The sequence below is a fragment of the Stegostoma tigrinum genome, chromosome 6, assembly GCF_030684315.1.
Source record: "Stegostoma tigrinum isolate sSteTig4 chromosome 6, sSteTig4.hap1, whole genome shotgun sequence".
NCBI classification, from domain to species: domain Eukaryota; kingdom Metazoa; phylum Chordata; class Chondrichthyes; order Orectolobiformes; family Stegostomatidae; genus Stegostoma; species Stegostoma tigrinum.
Window position 1 is genome coordinate 84056822 of NC_081359.1, and position 26621 is coordinate 84083442.

A 26621-nucleotide genomic window follows, 5' to 3' on the forward strand; every position below is an offset into this window, starting at 1 on the left:
CTGTGTTCGTTCAGCTCCACACTTTGTTACCTCGGATTCTCCAGCATCTGCTGGTCCCATTATCTCTCATCGTTCATATCACCTATGTGGCTTGACAGTCCGACTTATAATGCCGGGGCCATCATGAAATGCCGGGCCTTCTGTTCTCATATTGGATGTTCAACAATCATTGACAGGGCAAATTGGTAAGTCATTTAAAAAAAAACATACAGGACAATTTGCTTTGCAATTTTGGATAGTGAATACAAAATCAGGGAAGTCATTGTAAACTTTTTCAATTACTAGTTGAGCCCTAGCTGTAGTACTAATACTGTAATACAATTCCAGGGTACCACTCATTAGTAAGGATGTTAAGCCCTTGATGAAGATGCAGGGTGGATTTAATATAATGGTACATGGATGAGGAAATTCAGTTATTTGGAGAGATTGTAGAAAATGTGTTTTTCCTCAGAGCCTGAAAGGTTAAGGGAAGACCTTACAGCTGTCTTCAGAGCTCTATGTGTCATTTTAAAGTGACAAAGTCACTTGTCTTCAAAAGATTATTTTTCAGGTTCAATTAGAATTTGAAATAGCGTGACTGTTCACCGTATTGCATCTTATGGTTATCAGCCACCAGTGGTTTCTAATGACCTATCCATTGTTAGGTATTAAGGATAAACCACTGTAGAGTTTTAACCAGCGAGGTATTAGTTTTAGATAACAAAGTATAGTTTATTGCATGATAGTAATAGGTATAATTAAGATTAACTAGTGTGGCATGATTGCAACGATGAAGATGGCCTCTTGGGGTGCATTGGCAGTGTCCCTACCTCTGAGCCAAAGTAAAGTCCCACCTGGTCTAGAGATGGGTAATAATGTTTCTGAGCAGTTTGATTAGAACGTATCAATTGTATCAAATAGCCTGAGTGTATAGATGTCTCTTACTCCATCTTAACTAGGGCCACTTGAAGTATGATATGCTGATGGAAGCAAGCTACTGTTTGTAACCAGAGATAATAGGAACTGCAGATGCTGGAGAATCCAAGAAAACAAAGTGTAGAGCTGGATGAACGCAGCAGGCTAAGCAGTATCATTGGCCTGCTGTGTTCATCCAGCTCCACACTTTGTTATCTTGGATTCTGCAGCATCTGCAGTTCCTATTATCTCTGATACAATTTTAACCTCACTGCAAAGCCTCTTCTAGGGATGCCTAACCTGAAGAAGTTACCCTCCTCCCTCCGGACAAACCTCAGGGGATCCCTCTCCCACTGCAACTCTCTTGTAACCTCTTCGGCCTTGAAACTGCTCGCACCTCTAACATCCATCCCTGCCTCTTTAACTTGTCTGTCTCCTCTCCACCTATCTTCTCCGTTATCCATCTTCGAGCCGCCCCCTCTTTCCCTATTTATTTCAGAGCCCTCTTCCCCCCCGCCCCCCAATTCTGATGAAGGGTCTAGGCCTGAAAAGTCAGCTTTTCTGCCCCTAAGCTGCTGCTTGGCCTGCTGTGTTCATCCAGCTCTACACTTTGTTATCACTGTTTGTAACCAAGTAACTACAGTTCTGAGGAACAAAATATGTCGCATCTGTCTCTATTAGGACCTAGTGCAAGTCTAATTGCTTCTCCTTTCAGACATCATCAGTTTGGTGGGACTCTACAGCTCGACATGAACATTTTCAGGACCATTACCTTACATAGCAGAGGAGTGAAATTATATATTGCAGGAACTTTGCAATGGCAGTTAGAGCTGAAATTGAAGGGAACTTATTTGCAGAATTATGGGCCATGTGTTGAAATAGAGTAACTCTTTCAAATGAGTCAGACTAGACGTAACAGTACAGCCTGGCCTCGCTTCTGTTATATAATTCTATGATTCTAGTTCACTCCCCTATGACCAACTGTCTCTTCTTATTTTATGTCTTCCAATTATCTGTAATGCTAAATGTCAGTTATTCAAGATTTCTCCAACTGTAGAAATAAGACTACCTCACAACAACTACAGATACCACCTCAGTCTTACTCAATTTGTGGTACTGAATTTGAAGGTAACAAAGCAAGGGGATACAAAATAGATAGTGGATTGCTGAGGAGTATATCAAAACAAGGACATTGGAGTGGACACCAACACATCACTGAAGGGAACAGAACAGGGAAGTAAGTAATTAAAAAGGCATTCAGAATTTTTCCTTCTTTGGCTAAGGCACTGTTATGAGATGTGGGCAGTTATGTTACAACTGAATAAATTGCTAGTTAGGCCTAAGCTACAGTACTGCAGAGTTCATTTCTTTTTGCTGCATTTCAGAGGATGTAATTGCAATGGAGAGTGTACAGCAGAGACTTGTTCAGAATGTGAGAATGGTGAATTTTAGCTCTGAGAATAGATTGGATAGGTCAGAGTATTTTCTTTGGAACACAGGATGCTGAGATGAGATTTAATTGAGAGCTATAAAATTGTGCAAAACCTTCGCTGAAGATATAATAATAATTTATCCAGACAATTACCACATGCTAGAACTTTTTGAGCACTAATTCAGCTTTATTAATAATGAATAAAATTGCAATTTTATCAGGTTGCTTTTTGCCTATGGGAATTATTTCAATGAATATTTCAACACATTATTTTAATCATGCTTCTGCAACCTCAAGTAAAGCAATATTTTATAGTTCCAAGTTCAGTCTGCAGAGGGACTATAGTCATTAAACTGTGTGCTGTTTGGTTTCAGGTCCCATTGCATGATTTACAAGCCTTGTTAAAAAAGCCCTCTAAAAGGAGGCAAGCTGTGCATTTATAAATGTAATTTGATGGTGTATTTGCTAATGGTCTTGCTCAGATTTATGTGGATTGCAGTTTATGCTGCCTTGTGATTCCAGGTAGTTCAGTTTGTTAATACATGTTTACTGTCACAAAATAAATTTAAAAGGCTGTTTTTGTTGAAATTTTATGTACATGAGTATGAACTATATATATCAAAACATGCAAGTGGGAAAGTAGAATATCAATTGGCTATTACAGGAAATGACATCCAAAATTGTTGATTTCTTTGTATTAAATTTGGCTTTAAATTTGCAATTGGAATTTTGTCCAAAGTGTATTAATGTAAATAGGAAGAAATGTTCCACATAATCGACAATATTTCAGTGTTTCAAAGTTTTCAGTCTTGTTCTTGGAATGTACAATAGAGAAAACAGTTGTTTTTCAAAGCAAAAATAAATTAACTGAGTTGAAATCTGTTAATACCTGCTGACTTTCAACATACTATTAATTATGTATATGTGTAATATCTTTTCACAGTCAGCAAAATGATTTTTGGCGTCTGGACTACTGGGAAGATGACTTGCGTCGTCGACGCAGGTTCATACGCAATGCCTTTGGATCAGTACATCCTGAGGTCCTGTTGAAATCTGCAGAAGACTATGGTTAGTTTTCAATTCTTTTTCGTGAGGAGGGATTTCTGAGGCGCAAAGCAAATTTGCAATGACTGGAGTACACTCTTTGTAAAAGTGAAAAATTGCTTTATAATACAAATCTTTTCCAGGGTTAACTGCTGCAGACTAGCCTTTGTTTTAAGTATATTTTAGCAAGCTCATCAAAACATATAAACTCTTTATAGCCATTTACTGTATTTTAGCTAAAAATGCAATGTTAATCCACTGCAGGAAATCTGAAATTTTACATTCGCTGAGTTTTGCATCCATACAGTTAACAGGGGTAGATTTTTGCACCATTGATGGACCAGTCTGAAAGGAAGGACAAATTCATTTAAATGAATTTAATTTAAATGCCTACCCTAATGCTTTATATTTGTTGAGGAATAAAGTAAATGGTTGCTTTGTGTGCCTGACCAACTGAAAGATTGTACCTGGAGACAGTCTCAGGAAGGGCTAGAATATGACGTCAGTAGACCAGAGAATATTATAGGTTTCATGAGGGCCATAATTGTCTCTTCTTATTGCATAGAATAAAATGCCAAGTTTCCTGGGAATTATTTTGAGTGTCCTGTACCAGTCCCTTTAAGCACCATTGACTAGGTCACACAACAACAACAAGTGTAACAATTAAGGACATGAACACATTCAGCCACTTAAGCATGAAATTTATGATTCTGCTTCTATAGTTGGCCCATAGGACAGTAATTAACATGTCTAGTATCCTCATTCACCTAATACCTGTTTTAGATAACTCCTTAGTCAACTAAAGGTCACCTGAATAAATACAACAATGGTATTTTTCCAATAAAAATTAACAGGACAGTTCATGATATGAAATTGAGGTCTAATATAGAAAATTTCACTTCAAACAATAGATTGGAGGCAGGGATTTCAATTTCTTTCCCAACATCTTTAATTATTAGTTCATACAAAGTTTAATAAGTAATTTTGTTCTTCTAAATTAATGTTGTCTAAAGAAAATTATAAATGGACCATGTAAGTTAGAACTGTAGTGCATCTCAAAAACTGAAGTGTATAATTTTGAAGTGTAAAATTGCTCAAAATTGTTTTTTTTTCTATTCTAACTTCAATTAGAGTAGTTAAATACATGTTTATAAAGCCCACAAAATGACAAACAAAAGATCTCCAGAGTTATTAAATTACCATCCTCATGGTGATTATACTAAGCTAACTAATTTTTTAGGTTGTCAAGTGAAAGGGATTTGGTTCAGCCTGCTGGTACACATTCTGCCGCTGGTGTTGGCACATAATTAATAGCATATTGTAAGCAGTGCTCATCTTATAAAAAAGCCTGTAATCTTTTTTGAGAAATGTGCTTTAGTTCTTGCTCATGAAGACCTCTGTAGTTATCATTTTGTGGAAACTAAGTATCTGAGGACTCAACTTATACCATCAATATGGGCATCTAAACCACCCAATGTTAGTATAATGTACACAACAATGTTTTAATGCGGTTTCAAATTAATAATAAAATAAAACAAAGAACTGAGAATGTTTGAGATCTGAAACAAACAAAAACAGAAATTACAGGAGAAACTCAGCAGGTCTGGCAGCTTCTGTGGAGAGAGAGAGAGCAGAATTAATGTTTCAATTCCAGTGACCCATCATCAGAAATGTCCTGAGTTCTGAGGAATGCTCACTGGACTCGAGATGTTAACAGTTTTCTTTCCACAGATGCTGCCAGACCTGCAAAGTTTCTTCTGCAATTTCTGTTTAAATTAATAAACCCTATAAATGATCATTCCAACCATGGTATAATATTACATAAAATTTTTACTAATATCTATCCCCATTTCCTACACCTAAACATTTTTCAATCTTCATATTACCTGATTGCTACTGTTGGCTATGCAAACAAAACCACAAAGCACCTTAAGTTGGATGACATGACTTGCTGTTGTGGATTTTGAAAATAAATTTATTTCCATGTTTGTAGTATACAGTTTTTAGTTGTTTCATTTTAATCATTTGTTTTAGTGAAATGTATGCCCAGAATTTAAAAGTGAGGCGGGATTGGATTGTGCTAAAACAGCAGAGACTGAGAATATGAAAATCTTACAATGTTTTGCAACTTTACTGGCACAATTGCCTTTAAGTAAAAATTCCTGAAGCCCAAGGCAACACCTACCAGATTTGTAATGTGTCCAACAGTTGGAAGTGGGTATGGGGCAATCAGAAGGAGAAGCGTTCCAGAGGTAGTCGAAAGAAGCCGATGTTACTGCTACTTATGATCTTCAGAAAGTTCTAAAAAGTAATATTTTAAAATTTATCCTGGCCCATTATAAAAAGCTTCTGCTATCTTTTGCTGTCAGGCCACAGACAATGCAAAACTCCCATTGTGAAATTTGTGTTATGTATGGCAAGGATGGCATGAATGGAAGAAATTTTCAAATATTAAGTCGGCCCAGACATTCCTTGGCCAAAATACTTGTTAATGTATGATCTGTCACCATAAAACTTTGCTGACTGAGAAGACAGTGGATTGGAGCTAGGATATCGAATCTTCAAATTTTATTCCTCTGCTACACCAGTTATAGTGTCACAGAGATGACCAGCATGGAAACAGACCCTTTGGTCCAACAGCTTCATGCTGACCTGATATTCCAAATTAATCTAGTCACTTCATAACATCTCTCCTCACCAGAGGCATGGTGATCCTCAGGTTAAACGAGTCATTTCTCTCTGCGGTCTTGTAAGGCTGTGACAAGTTTACCTTTGCCTTTAGTTTCTTCTAAAAGGAAATTAAGTTTAAAACTGAACCATTCTAGATCCAATAATTCGCAAAACATAAGTGCTTATTTTAATAAAAGGCAAAATACACTATTGATAAAGATAATGTTGCATCATTACGAATTCAGATTTTTTCATTTTAAACTAAATATCTGTAATCTCCATTTCTCTTCATATTCTGTTGACATGCACATTCAAGATTCTGATTAAAAGGTATTTTGTTTACTGCACAAACCTTTAGCCTTCAGCAGTGCTGCTCTTCAACCATCTGGCAAGGATGTGCTGGGAGCACAGCTCAAGGTAGAGCCCTTGCTGATTTCTCTCTCTCTCTCTCTCTCTCTTCCCCACCCCTGTCTATGATGTGCCTGACGATCTGGTCAAGATCAGTAATTCACCATCTGTGGGAAACTTGCATATAAATATCACATAAGGCCTGAATTTAAATGCCCATCAATCACTTTATTGTGCAGGACCACTATTACATTATACCACTTTTCACCACATAAATCTGGGAAGAGATTAGAGGATTCCTTTATCTCCATTCAATTACCTAACTAAGGATAGAGATATGATTGATCTCTAGATATCCAGGAAATACAGTTGCTGCAGAAGTATTTCAGCTTAGTAATACTATCTCAGCATAATTGAGTAACATGACCTAAATCAGAATAAGTTTATAGTATTAGGACTTTTAAATAATAAAAGCTAAAAGTTTTCTGATTAGTTTTGAATGTGCTCTTGGATGGAGTAAAAGATTTTGTACAACATGTAACTCATCCAAATAGGACAGTTTGGTCCAACATCAAACTGAGTTAGTGCGAAAATGTCTATGGTCATACAGATCTATTTAAGCAATTCAAAATCCAACTTAGTGATTTAAAAGTATCTGCAGAAAATGTTCAAAAATGTATTTTTCTACACATCTAATCAAAACATGTAACCTAAATACTACAACTGCACAATCTATGAATAAGGGGAGAAATACCTCTACAGCAATGCATTTTAGGCACTATCTGGCTCCCAATAATGGAAGGTAGTATTTCAGATGCATACACATACTTCTATGAGAATCTCGTAAAGTGTTTGCAGCAAATGACTAACAGTTTCTGCCAATATGCTGAGCAACTCAGTGTTTGACACTATTTTCAAATACTGTGCTCCAGTCTATGCTCTGTTTTAGCATGAAACCACTGAACATGATCAAATAAAATGAAAGCTTCCCCCTCCACCTTGTCCGTGCAACACAGTAGCTTTTTAGACTACCTCTTATGGGTTAGTTATTGGACTAATCATTCGGGCAACTGATTTAATTCCAACTTTGCTAAACATTTGAATATGCTGTTGGAAGTGTTGTGTTGATACTGAATACTACTTTTGTCCATTTATATGTTTGTACCGAAATAGGTTGCTCAGGAATAAGAAAGGGAAATAGGAAGGGTTTCGAGGCATACAGATCAAATAGTGGCAAATGGAACGAGGTTAATTTTGGATATAGGTTGGCATGGAGGAGTTGGACTGAAGGGTCTGTTTCCGTGCTGTACACTTCTATGACTCTAACTGGTGTAGGTGCCATCATTTTAGGAGTCGCCTTTCTGCTTCAGAGAAGTATCAGGAGTACTGCAAAAAATTGTACACAATACGTGGACAGGTTAAGTGATTCCCAATGTAATCAGGAGTGCTAGCCAGTTAGTTAAACGGCTAGGGAGTTAAGATGGCCTGTGTATCAAGTAGCTATGTAAAATTGCTGTTCACAGGGTTAAAATTGGGGCTGTTATGCAGGCCATACCAAAGCAGAGGGAAACCTTATGCTTTTATTTACATGGACAAGGACTGCAGAATGCTGCAGCATAAAGGAATTTTGGGGACCTTATACATGAACCTCAAAAAGCCAGCATCCATATTTAGCAGCTGCCAGGAAGGGAATGGGGCATAAAGAAAGTAATGTATTTTTAAACTATCCAAAACACTAACAGATCGTACTAGAAATAACTGTGAACAGTTTGGTTCCCTTATCTGAGGCATTGAAAACAGTCTAGAAAAGGTCCACTCAGTTAATCCTGAAAGTAGAGGGATTTTCTTGTCAAACGAGGTTGAGTAGGTTGGGCTTGTACTCAGTGGAGTTTAGAGGAATGATAGGAGATCTTATTGAAACATATAAGATTTGTAGAGCGTTTAATAGAGTCAATGAGCAGATGTTGTTTCCCTTTGTTAGAGAGTCTAAGCCCAGAGGTCATAATTTTAAAGTAAGGAGTTGCCCATTTAACATTGAGCTAAGAAAGAATTTCTTTTCTCAGAGGGTAGTGAATCTGTGGAATTCTTTATCGTAAAGGGATGCTGAGGCTAGGTCTTTCAGAATATGCAAGACTGAGACAGACATATTTTTAATCAGTAAGAGAATTAAGGATAATGGGGAAAAAGCATGAAAGTGGAGTTGAGGATTAACAGATCAGCCATGACCTTAGTGACAGTAGGAACTGCAGATGCTGGAGAATCTGAGATAACACGGTGTAGAGATGGATGAACACAGCAAGCCAAGCAGCATCAGAGGAGCAGGGCCCGAAATGTCAGCCTTCCTGCTCCTCTGATGCTTCTTGGCCTGCTGTGTTCATCCAGCTCTACACCATGTTACCTCATGATCTTAGTGAATGGTAGAACAGACTCCATGGGCTAAATGGCCTTTTCCTGTTTCTGTGTCTCATGGACAGGTTTTTTTTGTGTTTAAAATTATAACTTTGAATTTTTTTAATGAAGAAAACAGCTTAGTGCTTAAGATCTGTGAAGGTTGCTCAAGACTTCCTAGATCCCACTCACTGAAGGAGCAAAAATATTTAACTGTTCTCTATCTATGCATGTGACTAAGTATTTAAAATGTTAAGAGCCAAGTAATGACAAGATTGAGTTTCCTTACTTGTATAAATGGTAATGTTATGAATTTACCTTTGATATTTTAGTAAAGTTTTCTTATTCTTAACTTGGTTTAGATTCCATACCCATTTGCCAAGTCATAGAGTCATATAACACGGAAACAAACCCTTTGGTCCAACCATTCCGTTTTGAACTTAATCCCAAAATAAGGTATTCCCCTCTGCCTGCTCCTGGCCCTAAGCCCTCCAAACCTTTCCTATTCATGTATCTATCCAATTGTCTTTTAAATGGTGTAACCATACTCACATCTTCCACTTCCTCAGGAAGTTCAGTCCACACACAAACTACCCTCTTTATAAAGAAAATTTGCCTCTTACGTATATTTTAAATCACTCTCCTCTCACCCTAATATGTGCCCCTTAGTCTTGAAATCCCCCATCCTAGGGAAAAGACAACTACCATTAACTCCAGCTATACCTCTTATTATTTTATTAACTTCTATCAGGTTGTCTCTCAGCCTCCTACACTCCAGTGATAAAAGTCCCAGCCTATCCAGCCTTTATAACTCAACTCTTCCATACCAGACAACATCCTGGTAAATGTCTTCTGAACTCTAATATCCTTCCTGTAACTGGGTGACCAGAACTGGACACAGAATTCTGGAAGAGGCCAGATCAGTGTCCTGTACGATCTTAACATAACTTCCCAACTCCTGTACTCAAAGGGTTGAGCAACAAACGCAAGCATGCTAAATGCCTTTTTAACCAACCTGCCTATATGTGATGCAAACTTCAAAGAATCATCTACCTACACTCTGAGGTCATTCTGTTCTACAACACTACCATACCATTAAATATATAATCCCTACCTTTGTTTATTGTACCAAAATGCAATACTTCTCATGTTTCCAAATTGAACTCCATCTGCCATTTTTCAGCCCATTGACTCGTTTGGTCAAGATCCCTCTGTAATCTTAGAAAACCTTCTTCACTGTCTGCTATGCCACCAATTTTTGTGTTGTCTGCAAACTTACTAATCATGCCTGTTATATTTTCATCCAAATCATTTATGTAAATGACAAACAAACAAGGATCCAGAACCAACCCCTGTGGAACACTGCTGGTCACAGGTCTCCAGTCCAAAAAGCAACCCTCTACCATTAATCTTTTGTTATTTTCTGTCATTGTACTTCTTCATCTGTGTTGGGTTTCCAATTGAAGAGATAAGAAAAGCCAAGCATAAAATTTTGGTTTTAAATCAATTGTGAAGTGCAGCAGATGTAAGGAAATCCTCACAGTAGTTTGTATTGCTGCAGTACTATTTGAAGTTTTTTTTTAGTTTAACTATTTGAATTGCTATTGAGTATATCAGTTATACAGTAAATTTAGGATATCATAGGTAAAAATATTGTTATTCTTGAGCTGAAATCAGAGGAGTAAAGTTAACCTTAGACTCCAGTAGGTACAGTTCTGATGGATGATTAGGTTTGCCCAGATTACATACCAGAAAATGATTGGAAACTCAGCATTCAGAATTTTAAACTGCTGTGTAGAGCAGATGTTAAGGTTATCCAACCAAAGGCAACAGCATCCACTTAAAAGAAATCCACTTAAGATGCTTGATAACTGAAATAATAACAAAAATACAATAAGTATTCAGCGGGACAAGCAAATTCTGTAGAGAATGGAAGGGGTTTACCATTGGCTAGAACTTGCATATTGTACAAAATAAAACTAAAAGAGCTGCGGATGCTCAAATTCAGAAACAAAAACAGAAATTGCTGAAAAATCTCAGCAGCATCTGTGGAGAGAAATCAGAGTTAATGTTTCGGATCCAGTGACCCATGCGTCTAGGCCCTTCTAGTATTTGTCTGTAAAATTCAAGGTTACCACTTCAGTGTGGGAATGTCAGAATATGGCACTACCCATGCTACTGTCTTTTAGATGATATGTTAATCTAGTCTGCTTTTGCAGGTGGATATAAAAGATCCCAACATTTTAGCTCTGTTTTAATGCTCTGCACTGAAGTGTTAACATTGTATTTTACACTCAAGTCCTAGAATGGGACTTGAATCCACAGTGTTCTGAATTGTAGCTGAGCGTGCAAACAACTGAGACATGATTGACACACACTGAGACCAAATGTATAATATGCAAGTTCTGGCCAGTGGTAATCCTCCTCCATTCTCAAATATTCCAGCTCTATTTAGGAGAAGAGCAGACAATTAATCCCTGTGTCAATGCCAGCATTAATTTCTCAATTATTATTACAAAACCAGATTATCTGGTCACCATCACTTCGCTGTTTCTGAGAGAATGCTGTGCAAACATTAGCTGCCCCATTCCCTGTATTATAACAGTAACTGCACTTTAAAAGTACACCTTTGACTTTTCCGCTCTTTTCAACATCCAAGCTGTCAAGACTTCTCGGGATTTTGCATGTTTTGATAAAACCACTTTTTTGTAAACTTCTATAGATACACGTCCAAGGTGTTCAATCCTTTTCCATAGAATAACTCCCTCACCCCAGGAATTAGTCATTAACTTTCTCTGACAATTGCAAAATTCTGGAAAAAATCAGCAGATCTGCCAATATCTATGGAGAAAGATACAGATTTAATATTTCAGGTCCGGTTTGACTCTTCAAAACTTGTTAACCTTCTGTAAACTGCTTCAAATGCATTGTTGTCCTTTCTTAAATGATGAAATTAAAAGTGTACACAGTTGGATGAATGTGTTTCACCAATGCCCTACCAACTGTAATTTTATATCCTTATTTTCATGTTCTATTCCCATTGCAATAAACAACACATTTCATTTGCCTGCCTAATCATGTGCATTTTCCAGAAGTTGCAATCTAATTTACACTTTAATTTTGGTGAGCACAGTTACTGTCATTTTTATTTCTGCAGAAAAATTCTACCCATTGCCTTTGGCTGAAGTTTCTTATTTCTTATCATTTTTACTAAAGAGATTAAAAATTCTGTACCTTATTACTTACTTTATATTGAAAGATCACAAACCATTTCAAGTATATTCTTGGCACACAAAATTTCAAATATCATTGTGGATTTAATAACTGATAATTTGCCAACCAATATCTGCCCCTTGTGCCTGACTGATGTGTTCTTTTGTGTGCCCCAGCACGTTTACATGACTCCTACAGCGTTGGAGAAGATAGGCTTCCATGGTTAATTCAGGTTAATGAAATTCTTGCGGTCAGTTCTAGCAGCTTAGCCAGAAAGGGTGCAGCTGAGATTGCTTCAACAACTGTGTTTCTGCCATTGCAGCCTGGCAAAAGTTGCTGGCTTCCCAAGATCACAGTTTCTCCCATAACAGCAACCACTTATCAGTTTCATGCTGGCTTGACCCCATTGTTGCATTGAAGATGCTTAGCTTGGATCTGCATTTGTGTTATCTACTGTTAACTGTCAGGTACAATTTTGTCTTTTTTGTTTGGAGACAAGGCAGAGAGGCAAATATCCTGCTAATGTCTGTCCTATGTGACTAAATTCAATATCTCTACTGTAACTAATTCTGATCAGTTGCTACAATAAAGGCCCGATGGGCCAAGCAAAGCAACAATATGCATCAGTAATGACAATGTTAATCAGTCATTTCTGTGGCAGAAAATAATGAGGTATGCTAAAGCAGGCAGATGGGAGAATTTTTAAGCTCCTCAGAGATATGTAAGTTCAACACCCAATTCATCTAAGCATGCGCACCCATCCAGTTATGACCTTGAAGGTTGGAAAAAATCTTGTAACAAATAAATTACTAGATCAATGCTGATGATAGAATGCAAGTATAATGAAGATATGGTTTTTGGTAAACAAAATTCTTCTGTAAATAAACAGAAATGTTTTGTAAGAAATGAGATAAGGCAGTTAAGGGATTAACATCTGTTCATCTCTCATCAAAGCAATCTGGCAGGCTTGCACAAAAACTTAAATAAAACATAACAGAAAAGAATTCAAAGGACTTTTTTTCTTTTAAGTTTACAGAATAGAAAGGGTCACTTTTGGGAAAAAACATGAAGGGAAGTGTTTAAAAAATGACTACTTAATGTTTCTGGCTTGAATTATTGTTGCACAATTTAATTGAGAACTTTCAAAAAATCTGGATCATTTATAAGCTGACTTTAGTTTCAAGCTCCTGCACAAACTAATCTTTTTAATTGTTTAAATCCAAATTTAGAAATTAGAACCTAGTTTTGGCATTAATTATTTATGTTAGCCCTTTAGCCTTTGAGGGTTATTCAGCACCAATTCTGGTGTATATTACTTCACAGTCTGACAGTTCTAGAAAGTTTGTATTCAGGAATAACCATTCACTCGTGTGAAATTTGGAAAATGTTTCTTGTCTGAATATTAATGGGGGTGCATTTTGGCATTATTTTGTGCCAAACAGTTATATGTCAAGTTGCAGTGATAACTCAGTTAAACCAAAGCAAGTACGTTAAAGAAATTAACTATATTACAGATGGAACCATTGTTTGTATAGTCCACATTAAGCATGAGCAAAGGCAGAGAGTTAGGCTTCTATGACCTGCAGTCAGTACGAGGATTGAATACATTGAGATGCACATTGACATCTTTATGCACCACACAAAAACCATCTAGCCAACTGAGCTAGCTTTCCCACACAAGATCAAGTACCATTTGAGCAAATTATATTAATTCTGTTCATTTTGGAATCAAAGAGTATCTACGGTGTGGAAGCAGGCCATTCTACCCATCAACTGAACACTGACCTTCTGAAGAGTAGGATCCATCTACCAGATCCACCCCCGATCTCTGTTACTGTGCATTTCCCATGGCTAATCTACCTACCTATCTTGCACAGACTTGGACACTACAGGCAATTTAGCGTGGCTAATCCATCTAACCAGCACATCTTCGAACTGCGGGAGAAAACCAGAGCACCCGGCAGAAACCCACACAGACACTGGGATAACGTGCAAACTCCACGCAGACAGTCACCCAAGGGTGGAGTTAAACCAGGTCCCTGGCACAGTGAAGTAATAGCACTGACCACTGAGCCACCATGCTGTCCTTTTGTCTGAGATTCTTTTATTCTGATCACATTTGTCATCTAATTTATTCACCACATCATCATGTTTATTTCAACAACCATCTACAGCCTTGTATTCCATCCCTCATTCTCTCATCCTCTGACTGAATCCTATGCATTCCCTATGCATGTGCTGCATCATTGATAGTAGCACCTTTTTTTTTGCCTCAGTCCTACCTCTTTGGCACTCTTCTGCTCAAATTGCTCTGCCTTCAGGCATCACCACCTTCATTTTTTAAATCTTTCACAAAACAGAACCTTGGAACCACATTTCAGTTAGCCATTCTTATTTTTCCATCTGTTACTTCCATTCATTCATTTCTAATATCTCAAGCATCTTAAAATCTTACCTACACACAGGTGCAACAAACACGTCGTACTCTTTTGTCTCTTGATATTCAACAACCCACATATGACAAATAGTGTGACCATAAAACTCTTGTATTAAAATAAGACATGATATATGATGTACTTTCATCCCATTAATTTTCTTTTTGAACTCACTTTGCAGTTGCTATCAATTTAGTTGACCATTTCAAGTGTTTTTTAAGAAACTGCACTGTGCTTGAAATATAACATTAAGCAGGTGTCCAAAAGATTTATTCCCCTGCTTCTCCTGAAAGTTAGCCTTAGGCAGAAAGAAAATGTATGTCATATTAAGTCAGCATTTGATTCTATTTTAGCGAATGCTAATATAAATTATTAATATTAGTAACTTTCATAATTTATAAGTATTAATGCATGTGGATATAGATAATAAAAATTAATAAATAATTAGGGAATTAGCTTTAAAATGTATTTGATTGTTTCACAGAAATTTGCAAGTCATCAATTTGAAAAGAGCAACAATGGAACTAAATAGCAATGAATATTTAATGTCAAATTCATATGAAAATATGCTTTTATAAATAAATTTACTCTTTGTTTATAAGCAATGTATGTAATACTTCCATACAATATGTGTGCATGTACATTCCTCAGAAATGCATAAAATGCAGCTTTTGCTGTAACCTGGAGGCAGAAAACAACTCCGACAGCGAGGGCTTGCATTTTCTCTCAGCTTTGTGTCAATCCTTGAATATTCCTGTATGTGTCAAAGGATTATATATCACACCAATAGAAATAGTTTTAACAGTTTTAGTTTTATATGGTTGATATTGTATTGGTTCTGGTCCAAGGATAACACAGCTGTGTTAGGCACAATTCAGTTGTTATCCTTCCATTGTATGACTCCTTGGTTTCTTAGTTTCAACATTCCTTGCAGCAACATGTCCTTGATTTCTCTCTCTGAATCTTTGAGAACTACTTTTCCAGAAATAAATATCATTAAATCTTTATATAACAACAGCAACAATTTGTATTTTTATAGCATCTTTAACACAGTATTTAACAGAAGCATTATAAGCCAAAATATGACATCATTGCACAAAGGATTAATTAGATCAGATAACCAAGGCTTTGGTCATTGAGATATTATTTTCTTCATAAAGGAAGAAATTGAGTTGAAAGCAGAGATGTGTAGGAATCTAAACGAGCCGAAAGTATAGCCTGAAATGCTGAGACAAATAAAAATTGGAATGCTGAAGATATCGCAATTTCCTGCATGGAAATATCAGCATTGCAGGAGATTACAGATATAGGGAGGGGAGAGGCCAGAGAGGCATTTCAAAACAAGGATGAGAATTTTAATGTCATGGCAGTACTTGACCAAAGCCAGTGTGGAGTATATGCAGTGTTGATGTTTCAACAGGGCTTTGTCAAGTCAAGGTACAGGCAGCACAGATTTGACTGACCTCAGATTTATAGAGGATAGAATGTGGGAGATCAGACAACAGAGCATTGCAGTAGTAAAGCCTCGAGATAATATAAAGGCATGAGCAAGACAGGAGAAGTCGAGGACTGTTGTGGAGCTGGAAATCGGTGGCGATAGTGATATACGAGGTCAAAGACTATCTTGGTCAAGTATGAAACCAAGTTGGAGAACACACTGGCTTAATCTTAGATTGTTGCAAGGGAGAGGGATGGAATCGACAGCTAAGGAACAGAGTTTGCATTAGGGGCTAAAAGTAATGGTTTCAATCTTCCCAATGTTTAATGAATTGAAACAAAAGTTTCCAGAATTTTGAAACACTCAGTTAGGGATGGGCAATAAATGCTGGCTTCGCCATGAATAAATAAAAATAAAACATAGCAATTTTCCCTGCCAAATCCAGCAACTAGGCACCACATTTCCAAATACACTTCATTATATTTCTAGGCATTTGCAAATTAAAAATTATTCAAACTTACCTTTGACTGCAAACTGTGATCAGAGATAATGGGAACTGCAGATGCTGGAGAATCCAAGATAACAAAGTGTGAAGCTGGATGAACACAGCAGCCCAAGAGCAAAATAGCTGACGTTTCGGGCCTAGACAGAACCCTCTCCCCATCCCCCTCTCTGATAAAGGGCCATTTTAAATTACACCAGTGTTAGGCCCCTATCGCAGTTGAACACATTTTTTGGTGAGTGACAAGCTCCTCAATTGGGCTTCCTTGGTCCAAGTTTGTACACAGAGCATCAAATCAGCTATAAAAGCTGTTTGATATTATGAAAGAATTGGAAGCTTACAATACCATTTTGAAACTACTTTTTTGGAGGTAGCCTGATTAGCCTATTCCTTAGATAATGTTCTCCCTGTCAAATCTTTTAAATTCTTGTTCTAACTTCTCTTTTTGAGCACAGGGTATTTAATCTGGTCTGCAATTAACATGCTTTAATATATTTTCATTCAGCTTGTTCAGAGGTGTAATGACACATCTCTGGAACAGGCGGGACTTGAACCTAGGCTTTCTGGCCTAGAGGTGGGAATACTACCATTGCTTTACAATAGCCTTTATATTGGCTTTGAACCTAGAATCACACTGCCTGTTTCACTCCGTACCGGAGGCTACCTGTCGATCATGGATGCATGTGATGTAAATTTTGCTACTATTTCGAACAAATTGCTCTAATTTAAGTGACTGCCACCCAATTTATATCTACAAAGGCTGTACTTCCACCTTTCGCCGCAATGATAAGCAATTTTTCATATTTCTCATTAATTTCAATCGGAGCCAACACTTGTCCAATTGTGGAAATTTTCTCTCTTCCTTAATTTTACTTGTAATTTCTCCAGCTGATGTTACAACTCAGGAGTCATGCTATCAGATACGCTAATGATGATCTACATGCTTAGCAGATCTCCATTAAACAGTATTTGAACAATGATATCCTGCAAAGTCTCACTGTATGTGCTTGTATTTCTGATTGTATCTCAACTGTCTCTCATCAACCTGTTGCTGTTCAACACTGACTGGTGTTTCTTCTAAGCAAACATTCTCTCCACTAACCTCATGACATGTCTTTGCAAGATGACCCTTCTGCTTGTAACTGTTAATTATGTCCCCAGTGTTGGCTTAAGTAGCAGGACTGTGTACTGCTGCTACTACCAGTTGCTGTCGATGGAGTCTTCTGCTTACCCAGCTGCAGCATATTTACTTCAACAGATGACTGGCAGTTTTTAATTCCTACTATTTCCAAGTCATATTCCATCATTTCTTTGAATAAAGCTGTTTGACAAGCTACGGGGGAAATCAGTTTTGAATGCATTCATATTTTAAATCCCACTATACTCTCTTGAAATTCTTCACTATACTCTCTTGAAATTCTTCACTATAATGAATGCATAGCTTTTTCAAAGCCGTGATAAATTCATTATTTTTCTCCATGGTGTTATAGACCAGACCAAACCCCTTCAAAATATATTAAGAAGGAAGCCTGGATCCCAACTTTTTCTCATTTTTAAAAGCAAGTATGTGGTGTTGTGTTCTAAATGTAATTCGATAGATCAAACTACCAGGCTTGAAGCAAAACACACTTTATTTTTACACTATAGAGTAAAAAACAAACAAAAGAAAGAAGCATTGGGATAACTATTGAAAAATTTGACAGAATAATAGATTATTTAACTACTAAACAGCATCTGTTCCAATATAGTAACACCCATAAACATAACCTTGGCAAGGACAAATTCAGTAAAATAGATTGCCCCACATGCAGTTCTAGCAGCCGGAAGAGAACCCAAGTTTTGGCTGTAACGCAGGAAGGAATGACAGCTTCCAAATTCAGCTGCAAGACCACTTCTGAAAGCTAAAACTAAAATCCTGGTTCTGTTGGAGCTTGACCTTACCCTTTCATTGCTGCTTCTATTTTTACATCTTAGTAAAAACAAAACGAAGTTAATTGGACTCAGAGCAGATAGACCAGCTCCAAGTTTACTCACATTCAAAAGAAACTTGACAAAACGAATCATTTTTAAAGGCACATCACATAACAATGGGCACTGATTACTTGTTTCAAACAGAAAATTTTCTGTAATTTTCAATTATACTGTTACTCAAGCTTTCACACTGTGTTCTGGCTGTTGTGTATCTTTTGAATTCACTGCATAAGCAAATTACTGATTGTGCCATATACTTCTGAGTTAATCTGATCATAAATATCAATCTTTTCCTTTCCCCCATAGCCTGGTTACCTGTTGGATTATCAGCATTTTTGAGAATAATTGGTAGCAACAGTGGAGACGGTGGCATAGTGCTAATGTCACTGGACCGGTATTAGAGATCCCCAGGCTATTGCTTTGCTGTCATGCATTGCAGTTCCACCATGGCAGATGGTGACATTTGAATTCAGTAAAATGTAGAATTAAAAATAAAATTAGTCTGATGATACCCACTGTTGATTGTCATGTAAACCAACCAGGTTCACTGAAATCCTTTAGGGAAGGAAAACTGCTCTCCACACCTTTTCCGGCCTATATGTGACTTAACTGTCTTCTGAAATTGGCCAGCAAGCCACTCAGTTCAAGGACAATTAGAGACAGGCAACAAATACAGGCTTTGCCAAGATGCTCATGTCACGTGTCAGAATAAAAGAAGCAAAAATCTCTAACTGCTCAACATGTACGACAAAGAACTGTCAGTCACAACAGTACGCCCTCTGTTCCCTGATAACAACTATTGATTCAGCAATCACCAAGAACCCAACAGCATACATTTTTAAGCCTTTGTCTTGGAGAAAGCACAGTTCTTGCAAGCTCATTTGCTGGTTTGCTGGTGGTTTCTCCACCTAAGCTTTGTTACGCTACAAAATCTGCATTCCACTTTTTTTGCTATACAGTCATATCTTTGCAGAGCAAAAGCATTTACAAGCACAACATAGAACTTGGTACAAAAGTGGAAAAGTTAAATTTGAGCTTAGATTTTTGCCACGCCAGAGCGTGTCTCCATTACAGCAGAAATGTCGGGAATTCCAAGTCCCATCCTGAACCTGGAGCCTTTCGCCTTCTTTGCAGCAGAATTGAGGGGCAGGCTGTTGATTGCTTGTACACCAAAAGCAGGTCGCCCTTTAAAGGATCTACTGTCTCCAGCGCAATTAGATTTTGAAGGCCCAGGTGTTTTGAACCAGAGTGTGAGGTTTAGTCTGTATAAGGGCAGGTTTGTTTTGTTCCTATTTTTTGGATAGAGAGGGAATCGTTCTCAAAAGTTACCACCTTGCATCTGGAGGTAAGGCATACTTTGGGGTCATGAAAAGTAGACATTCTTGTGTACAAAATGTAGATTAATCCATTTCATGGCAAGTGGATGACATTTGATGTGTCAGTATTTATTCAGAATGCCAATCGAAAGTGAGTTCCAGGATCCTGACCAACAACGTTCATGGAAAATCAAAATGTTTCAGGGTCAGAATTGTGTGCATCTTGAGGGGGAACATGCAGCTTGTGCTATTCCATGTATCTGTGACCCTTGTCCTTCTAGTTGATAGAGTTTGTATGTTTAGAACATACTGATAAAGGAGCATCAGTGATTTTGTAGAGTCCACCTTGGTGATAGTACATACAACTGCCAGTGTGATTTGCTGGTGCAGTTTTGGAGGCAGGTTGTTTTCTCCTGCATCATGTCCAGCTTCTTCAGCATTGTTGAAGCTGCACTTGTTGATGCAAGTGGAAAGTATTCTACCGCCCTCTTGGCTGTGCACTGCAGATAGTGTAAGATCATTGGGGAGACAGGTGGTGAGTTATGTGCTGCACAGTTCCTGCACTCTGACCTGCACTTGCAACCACAGTTTATATATTGCTGACCCAGCTCAGTTTCTGGCCAGTGGTTATCCGTAAGATGTTGGTAGCGAGGGATTCAGCAACTGCAGTGCCATTGAATGCCATGTGGTGACAGTTGTATTCTGTCTTGCTGGACGTGGTCATTGCTGGCATTGTGTGGTGCAAATATAACCCACTACTTATCAGTCCAAGCCTGCATGTTGTGCAGGTCTTACCGTACGTGGATAGGGGCTGCTTCAGTATCTTGGGAGTCACAAATGATACCGAACATTATGCAATCATCAGAGCACAACTTCTGATCTCATGATGGAGTGAAGGTCATTGTTGAAGCAGCTGAAACTGATTAGGCTATGACATTACACTGATGAAGGGGCTGTTGTGGTGAAGTGGTAATGTCCCCACCACTGAACCAGGAGACCCAGGTTCAAGCCCAACCTGCTCCTGAGGTGTGTAATAACAACTTTGAACAGATTGATTAGAAAATACCTACTCTGATGCGCCTGTGCAATGATGGACATAGACTGAGATGCTTGTCCTCTAACATCCACAACCATCTTTCTTTGTGCAAGATATGATTGTAACCAGTGGAGAGATTCTTCCCATGATTCTGATAGACTCTAGTTTGCTGGGGCTTCTTGATGTCATACTAAGCCAAATGCAGCATCAATTTCAATGGCAGCCAATCTCACCCATTTCTGAAGTTCAGTTCTATAGTCCACATTTATACCAAGGCTGTAATGATGTCAGCAGTATCGCTGTGCAAATTATTGGTGAACAAGTGTCACTTAGAAATGTTGACAATCCCATCCTTCACTTTCCTGGTGACTGATATAGTAACTAGAACAGTTAACTCTTTCAAAGAATCACCAAAGTTCTCAAGAAACTTCCAAAGCTATCAATGAACTGTCCAAATATATGTGTAGATTTGAGAAAAAAAACATTACTGGTTATTTGAGTGCACCTGGTAACATAGTCACTTGTGCTGCTTGACTGATTTCCAAACCTATCATTTTCTCAATGTGGTGACTGTCAAATGAGCACATTGATGGCCACCTAACTGCTTATAGAATGGAAATATTTACTTACCTCAGGAAATAGTTGAATAAATTTTAAAAGTTTTTTGATATTAATGTTTTTTGATAATGACATCATCAATTGGCAGATAACTTCTTTTCTGTCAGTGTGCCTAAATGAAGTATGCCCATGGTAAATACCAAATGTGTTGATTTGGGAAAAATTGGGGGTGATGATGATAGCAGCAGCATTATACAAATTGACATTGATTTTGCATAACATCTGTTAAGAGCCCTGAAGATTTCTGAGGACAGAAAAATGGTCACTGGACTCGAAACATTAACTCTGTTTTCTTTTCACATATACCACCAGATCTGATGAGTTTCTCCAGAATCTGCAGTTTTATCTTAGTTTGGTTTCTATACACTAATGGACACAAGCGATTGCTATTACAGACAAGATAATCCATTTTTGTAAAAAAAAACTGGGGGATAAACATTGGCCAGGGGTATTGGGATAACACCACTGTCCTACGTTTAAATGGTACTATGGGGTCTATCTTATCCACTTCTCAGGGTATAATGAGCCTGAATACTGTATAATTTCTTGCACATAAGTTGGTATCTCTGACAGTGCAAAACTCTATCAACATTCCACTGGAGTGTCAGCCTAGATTATTTCGCTCAAGTTCTGCACAGCCCATAACCTTTTTGAGCCTTGAAACAAGAGTGCTATTGCTGTCACCAAACACATTGTACGAATACTAACGGCACACTTTGATCATTCAACTTTGTCAAATTAGCCAGTGATAATGAAATCTCAAAATTCAAATGTAATTATTTCTATACTCGTGTAATTGTAACAAAATATTCAAATTGTTTTGAGTGAAATATCCATTGGTTGAGGAAGTTTCGACGATCTAGATTTCTGGATTTCTTTTACTATTTTCCAACTGCCTAATTATGTTTTAGTCTGATTAGTATTTGTAAATAATAATCATTTAAATAGCTGAAATTACTGCCTTAGCTTATAGATGTTTTGAGGTCTCAAACTCAGTTTACTTCACTCATGTATTGGGCTCACAAGTGGCAAATAACATTTGCACAAAACAAGTGCCAGGCATTACTATCTCCATCAAGATAAAATCTAACAATTGCTCCTTGACATTCTTCACATTCCCATCATGAATCCTCCATGATCAACATCCTAGAGGCCATCATTCACCAGAAACTGAAATGGACTAGCTATAGGAATACTGTGGCTACAAGGGAGCAGGTCAAACGTTAGATACTAACTGTCCTCCTGATTCCTTAAAGCCTGTCCATCATCTACAAGGCACAAGTCAGGAGAGCGATGGAATACACCCCACTTGCCTGGATGAATACAGCTGTAAAAATCAAGAGTCTTGACGCTACCATGGTCAAAACAACCTGCTTGATTGGCAGCCCATCCATGACCATTCACTCCCTCCACCATTGACCTCAGTAGCTGCAGTGTGCACATTCTACAAGATGCACCGCAGAAATTCAGCAGGGTTCCCTGAAGAGCGCCTTCCAGACCAGTGACCACTGCCATGTAGAATGACAAGAGCAGCAGACGCATGGGAAACAACCACTGGCAATTTCTCTTCAAAGCCGCACACCATCCTGGCTTGGAAATATATTGCCTTCAACTTGCCAGGTCAAAATCATGGAACACCTTCCCCGACAGCATGGTTTGTGTCCTAACACTAAATGGACAGCAACAGGTTAAGATTTAGATTTGATTTGATTTATCATTATCACGTTTACTGAGGGACGGTGAAAAGTATTATTTCGCATGCTATCTGGACAGATCATTCCTGACATAAAGACACCAAAGTAATAGAACAGAATGCAGTATATAGTGTTGAGAATGCAGCTGAACATGACTCCATCAAGGGATAGGCACAAACACTGGCCCACATTCCCAGGAATGAGTAAAAAAAGTAATAACTTTCCACATGAAGTTTGTAAAATTGTCATTCTGCTTTTTTCAGTTCAATGCAAATGACAACTGTTCCCATAAATTTGTCCACAGATAGTAAGAATTGCTGATACTGGAGTCAGAGATAACACAATGTGGAGCTGGAGGAACACAGCAGGCCAGGAGGCATCAGAGGAGTAGGAAAGTTGACATTTCGGGTCAGGACCCTAAAGAAGATCCCGATCCGAAATGTCAACTTTCCTACTCCTTTGATGCTGCCTGGCCTGCTGTGTTCCTCCAGCTTCACACTTTGTTCATTTGCCAGTGCAATTTCTAATTCTCTAATTGACATTCTTTTGATTCATTTTTATGTTATTCACAAAATAAACATTATATTAAAAGGAAGTCTTTGACCAGGTTATTAGTTAACAGAAGAGGTGTAATGACTGAACAATGAAAATAATTACCTTTCTTTTAATTTTACATTTGACATTGATCCTTAATTTGTATTTTGGAAGTGACTGCGTCCAATATCAACCCTTTGCTAGATAGCCATAAAATGACTAAAATCTATTCATGAAACTGTCAATAAAAAAACTGCTTCCATTTTCACTTTTGCAATCCAATAACCTTTTTGTTACTTGGAGGCAGTTCACATAATCAGACTATATTGTCAGCTTATTGGAGTTGGACAAGCATGAAATGAAAGTCGCTTTAATATTGATCCAAGTCTTTAGCTTCAACTGTAAGTCTTTTACTTGCAAGTGTCCTTGATATCACATCTTACTGAACAATAGCCATTAATCTAATGTAGTTGATGTTCTCATAGGCTTATTAACCTAGTTACAGTTATTATGTTGTCATCAAGCACTTCTGTATTTATATATTCATTTAATTCACCTTTGTGAATGTCATGTCTTCAAAAGAGAACACTGAATCGAATTTTGACCTGGTGAAAGGAAAACTGGTCATTTAAGTGTGAAAGTGACTGGCAATGTCCAATAAATGTACACTAGCAATAAATTTCAAACAATTGAAAGATTGTAAAGTAATGAGCAGCTGTAAACTGGAGCATGATAAGTTTACACTGGTTTAGAAGCATAATAAGGATGCCAATGTATTATATTTGAACTGATGCAAACAATACGTTTCAAGGCTTCATAGTATATGCACTTAAGATCCTTTCACCTTGGTATTTTATGTAAGGTTCCTAGAGCCCAGCATCTGGAAACCAACTTTTGGGTTGACCTATTAAGTTTCCTTTCTGTGTACTGGTGGCAGTGTTGTCAACCCAGATAAGTTAAGTCAGTATGTCTATCACTAATGTATGGAACCCTGGTTTAGATTCAGGTTCCCATCATCTGAATTAAAAGACTGATGATAAAATGAAATAGTTGGAGGTAATATTGAACAGTTGGCCATTTTAAGCATTCATAAATGGATCATTTGCTGTAGCTGGGGATGTTTGAAGCAGATTCGGAATTCATTTTTATTATTGTCATTTTCAGATTTAAAAAACATGCATTTTTAATATCCTTACTACTATTGGTCATGTAAAAATGCTGCCTGATGGCCAAAACTGCTGCCTCGTTTTCACTTACATCCTCCATTTTAAGTACTTCTGTGTGTCCTTCAAAATTGGCGACCCCATCAAATTTTTCATGACAAAATTGACAAACGAGCTATAAAAAGTAATGGCCTGGATCTTCTAATGGCCACATAATCGTTGCTGATGTGTAGATGGGAGTTGTATGGAATCCCCATTATAGCAGACTCAGAAGGAATTGCCTGAACAATTGAAGATTCCACAGGGCAATCGCCCCACGCCTGGAGCCCTCCAAAAATCTCCATTTTAATTGGAGAACTCAGAGGGTTCTGTTGCAATTCAATCAATTGTAATACTGGAAAAATTAGGCTCTTAAAAAACCTAATCTAACTCTTGATGAACTATGTAACGGACCCAATTATACCTGTACCAAATCCCTAACATCCCCTATATTCTGAGAAGACAGTTACGTGTACCCAGCAGTTGACTACCGACATCAGACCTGAGACAATGCCGCTATGCCCTCACCCCACCCCATCCCACCCTACTCCGACGCTGAACTCAGTTCCCTTCTCTCTGGACCCAACCCCTTTTTCCTTGACCACGCATGGCCTGACACCTTTTTTCCACAGCTGCTGGACCTGAGCACCACGTCTCCAACAAACCACCAGCCTCCCACTGTAAATCCCATGCAACCTCAGAGCTCAACACTGCCCCCACAAGCCAAACATGACCTCCTTACTGCTGGACACTTCCCTCATACTAGACCACTGCCTTCGCATTGGCCTAGGACCTGAGACCACCCACCTCCACTGGATCAGAGATCTCTCAAATCATCCTGACCTACTTTAAATGCGTATCACTTACCTTACACCCTGCCGTCTTTCCATCCTTGCATCCAACGCCCTGGCACCCTACCCATTACCGAGCTAGCAGTCTACCTTCTAACGAAGTGGCACCATACTTACTTTGCACCCTAATTTCTTGCTTACTCAGATTAATAGCTGTCTGTAATGCTGGACTTTTAAATTTCAGAATATACCAATTGGCTGCCTCAAAAAAGAGGGCATGGTTGCCATCATCCAACTTCTATACTTAAAGGGACATATCAGAATGGAGGTTCAGAAATGTGGATATCTTTTCCTTTGCCACTCTGTTTCTTTTCTTACATGTGTCTGAGGTTTTCCATTCCTTGGAAAAAACCACCCATAATTTTTAAGAATATATATTTTGGGTGACTACGTTCATTGCCGTTCTCTCGTTGTCTTTGAGACAATGATTCTAAGCTTCCTTTATTAAAACCAGTTGAGGAGGAATCGCAGTTTTCTCTTTTTAACACCCTTTTGGTCAGTTATAATGAATATCTTCTCTATTTATTTCCCAGCTCCCTTCCCCCTCCCCAATTCTGAAGAAGGCACCTGACCCGAAATGTCAACTGCCCTGTTCCTTTCATGTTGTCTGGCCTACTGTGTTCCCCCAGCTCCACACTGTATTGTCTCTGACTCCAGCATCTGCAGTTCTTGCTATCTCTTTGTATTCTTTCTTTTTTAGCACAGAGCTATCACACTTCAGCTAAGCTTAGCTAGCCGGGTCACGAATGAAAGAAAGCCAATCCCAAGATTTATTTTCAATGGAAGCAAGTAGAGTTTTATTACCCAAAAATTAATGACAGCACGCGCACGCATAATGAGCTCACAAAGAAAAGTGAGGAGGGTTATTTGACGCAGGCAGGAAAGTAAAGGCACTAGTTTACAGTTTTTCTTTACAGTTTCAAGTTTGAGTTTCAACCTGAGTTCAAGTATTTAGCTGCTGTCTTGCCTCCTCTGTAATGGTGAAGTCACAGATGTTCTGAAGTCCTCAATAATTGTTGCTGTTGTTCCAAATTG

The 26621-nt window shown here is 38.1% G+C and overlaps 1 protein-coding gene across 3 annotated transcripts in view; it reads left to right on the forward strand.

Annotated features, from left to right (window-relative positions):
* Positions 1-26621, forward strand: part of nbeaa (neurobeachin a) — an 828675-nt gene that overhangs the window by 492033 nt on the left and 310021 nt on the right. For all 3 annotated transcript variants that reach the window (XM_059646713.1, XM_059646714.1, XM_059646715.1), the window contains one exon: positions 3270-3394. In XM_059646713.1, coding sequence (XP_059502696.1) covers positions 3270-3394 — 125 coding nt within the window. The remainder of the gene's footprint in view (positions 1-3269; positions 3395-26621) is intronic.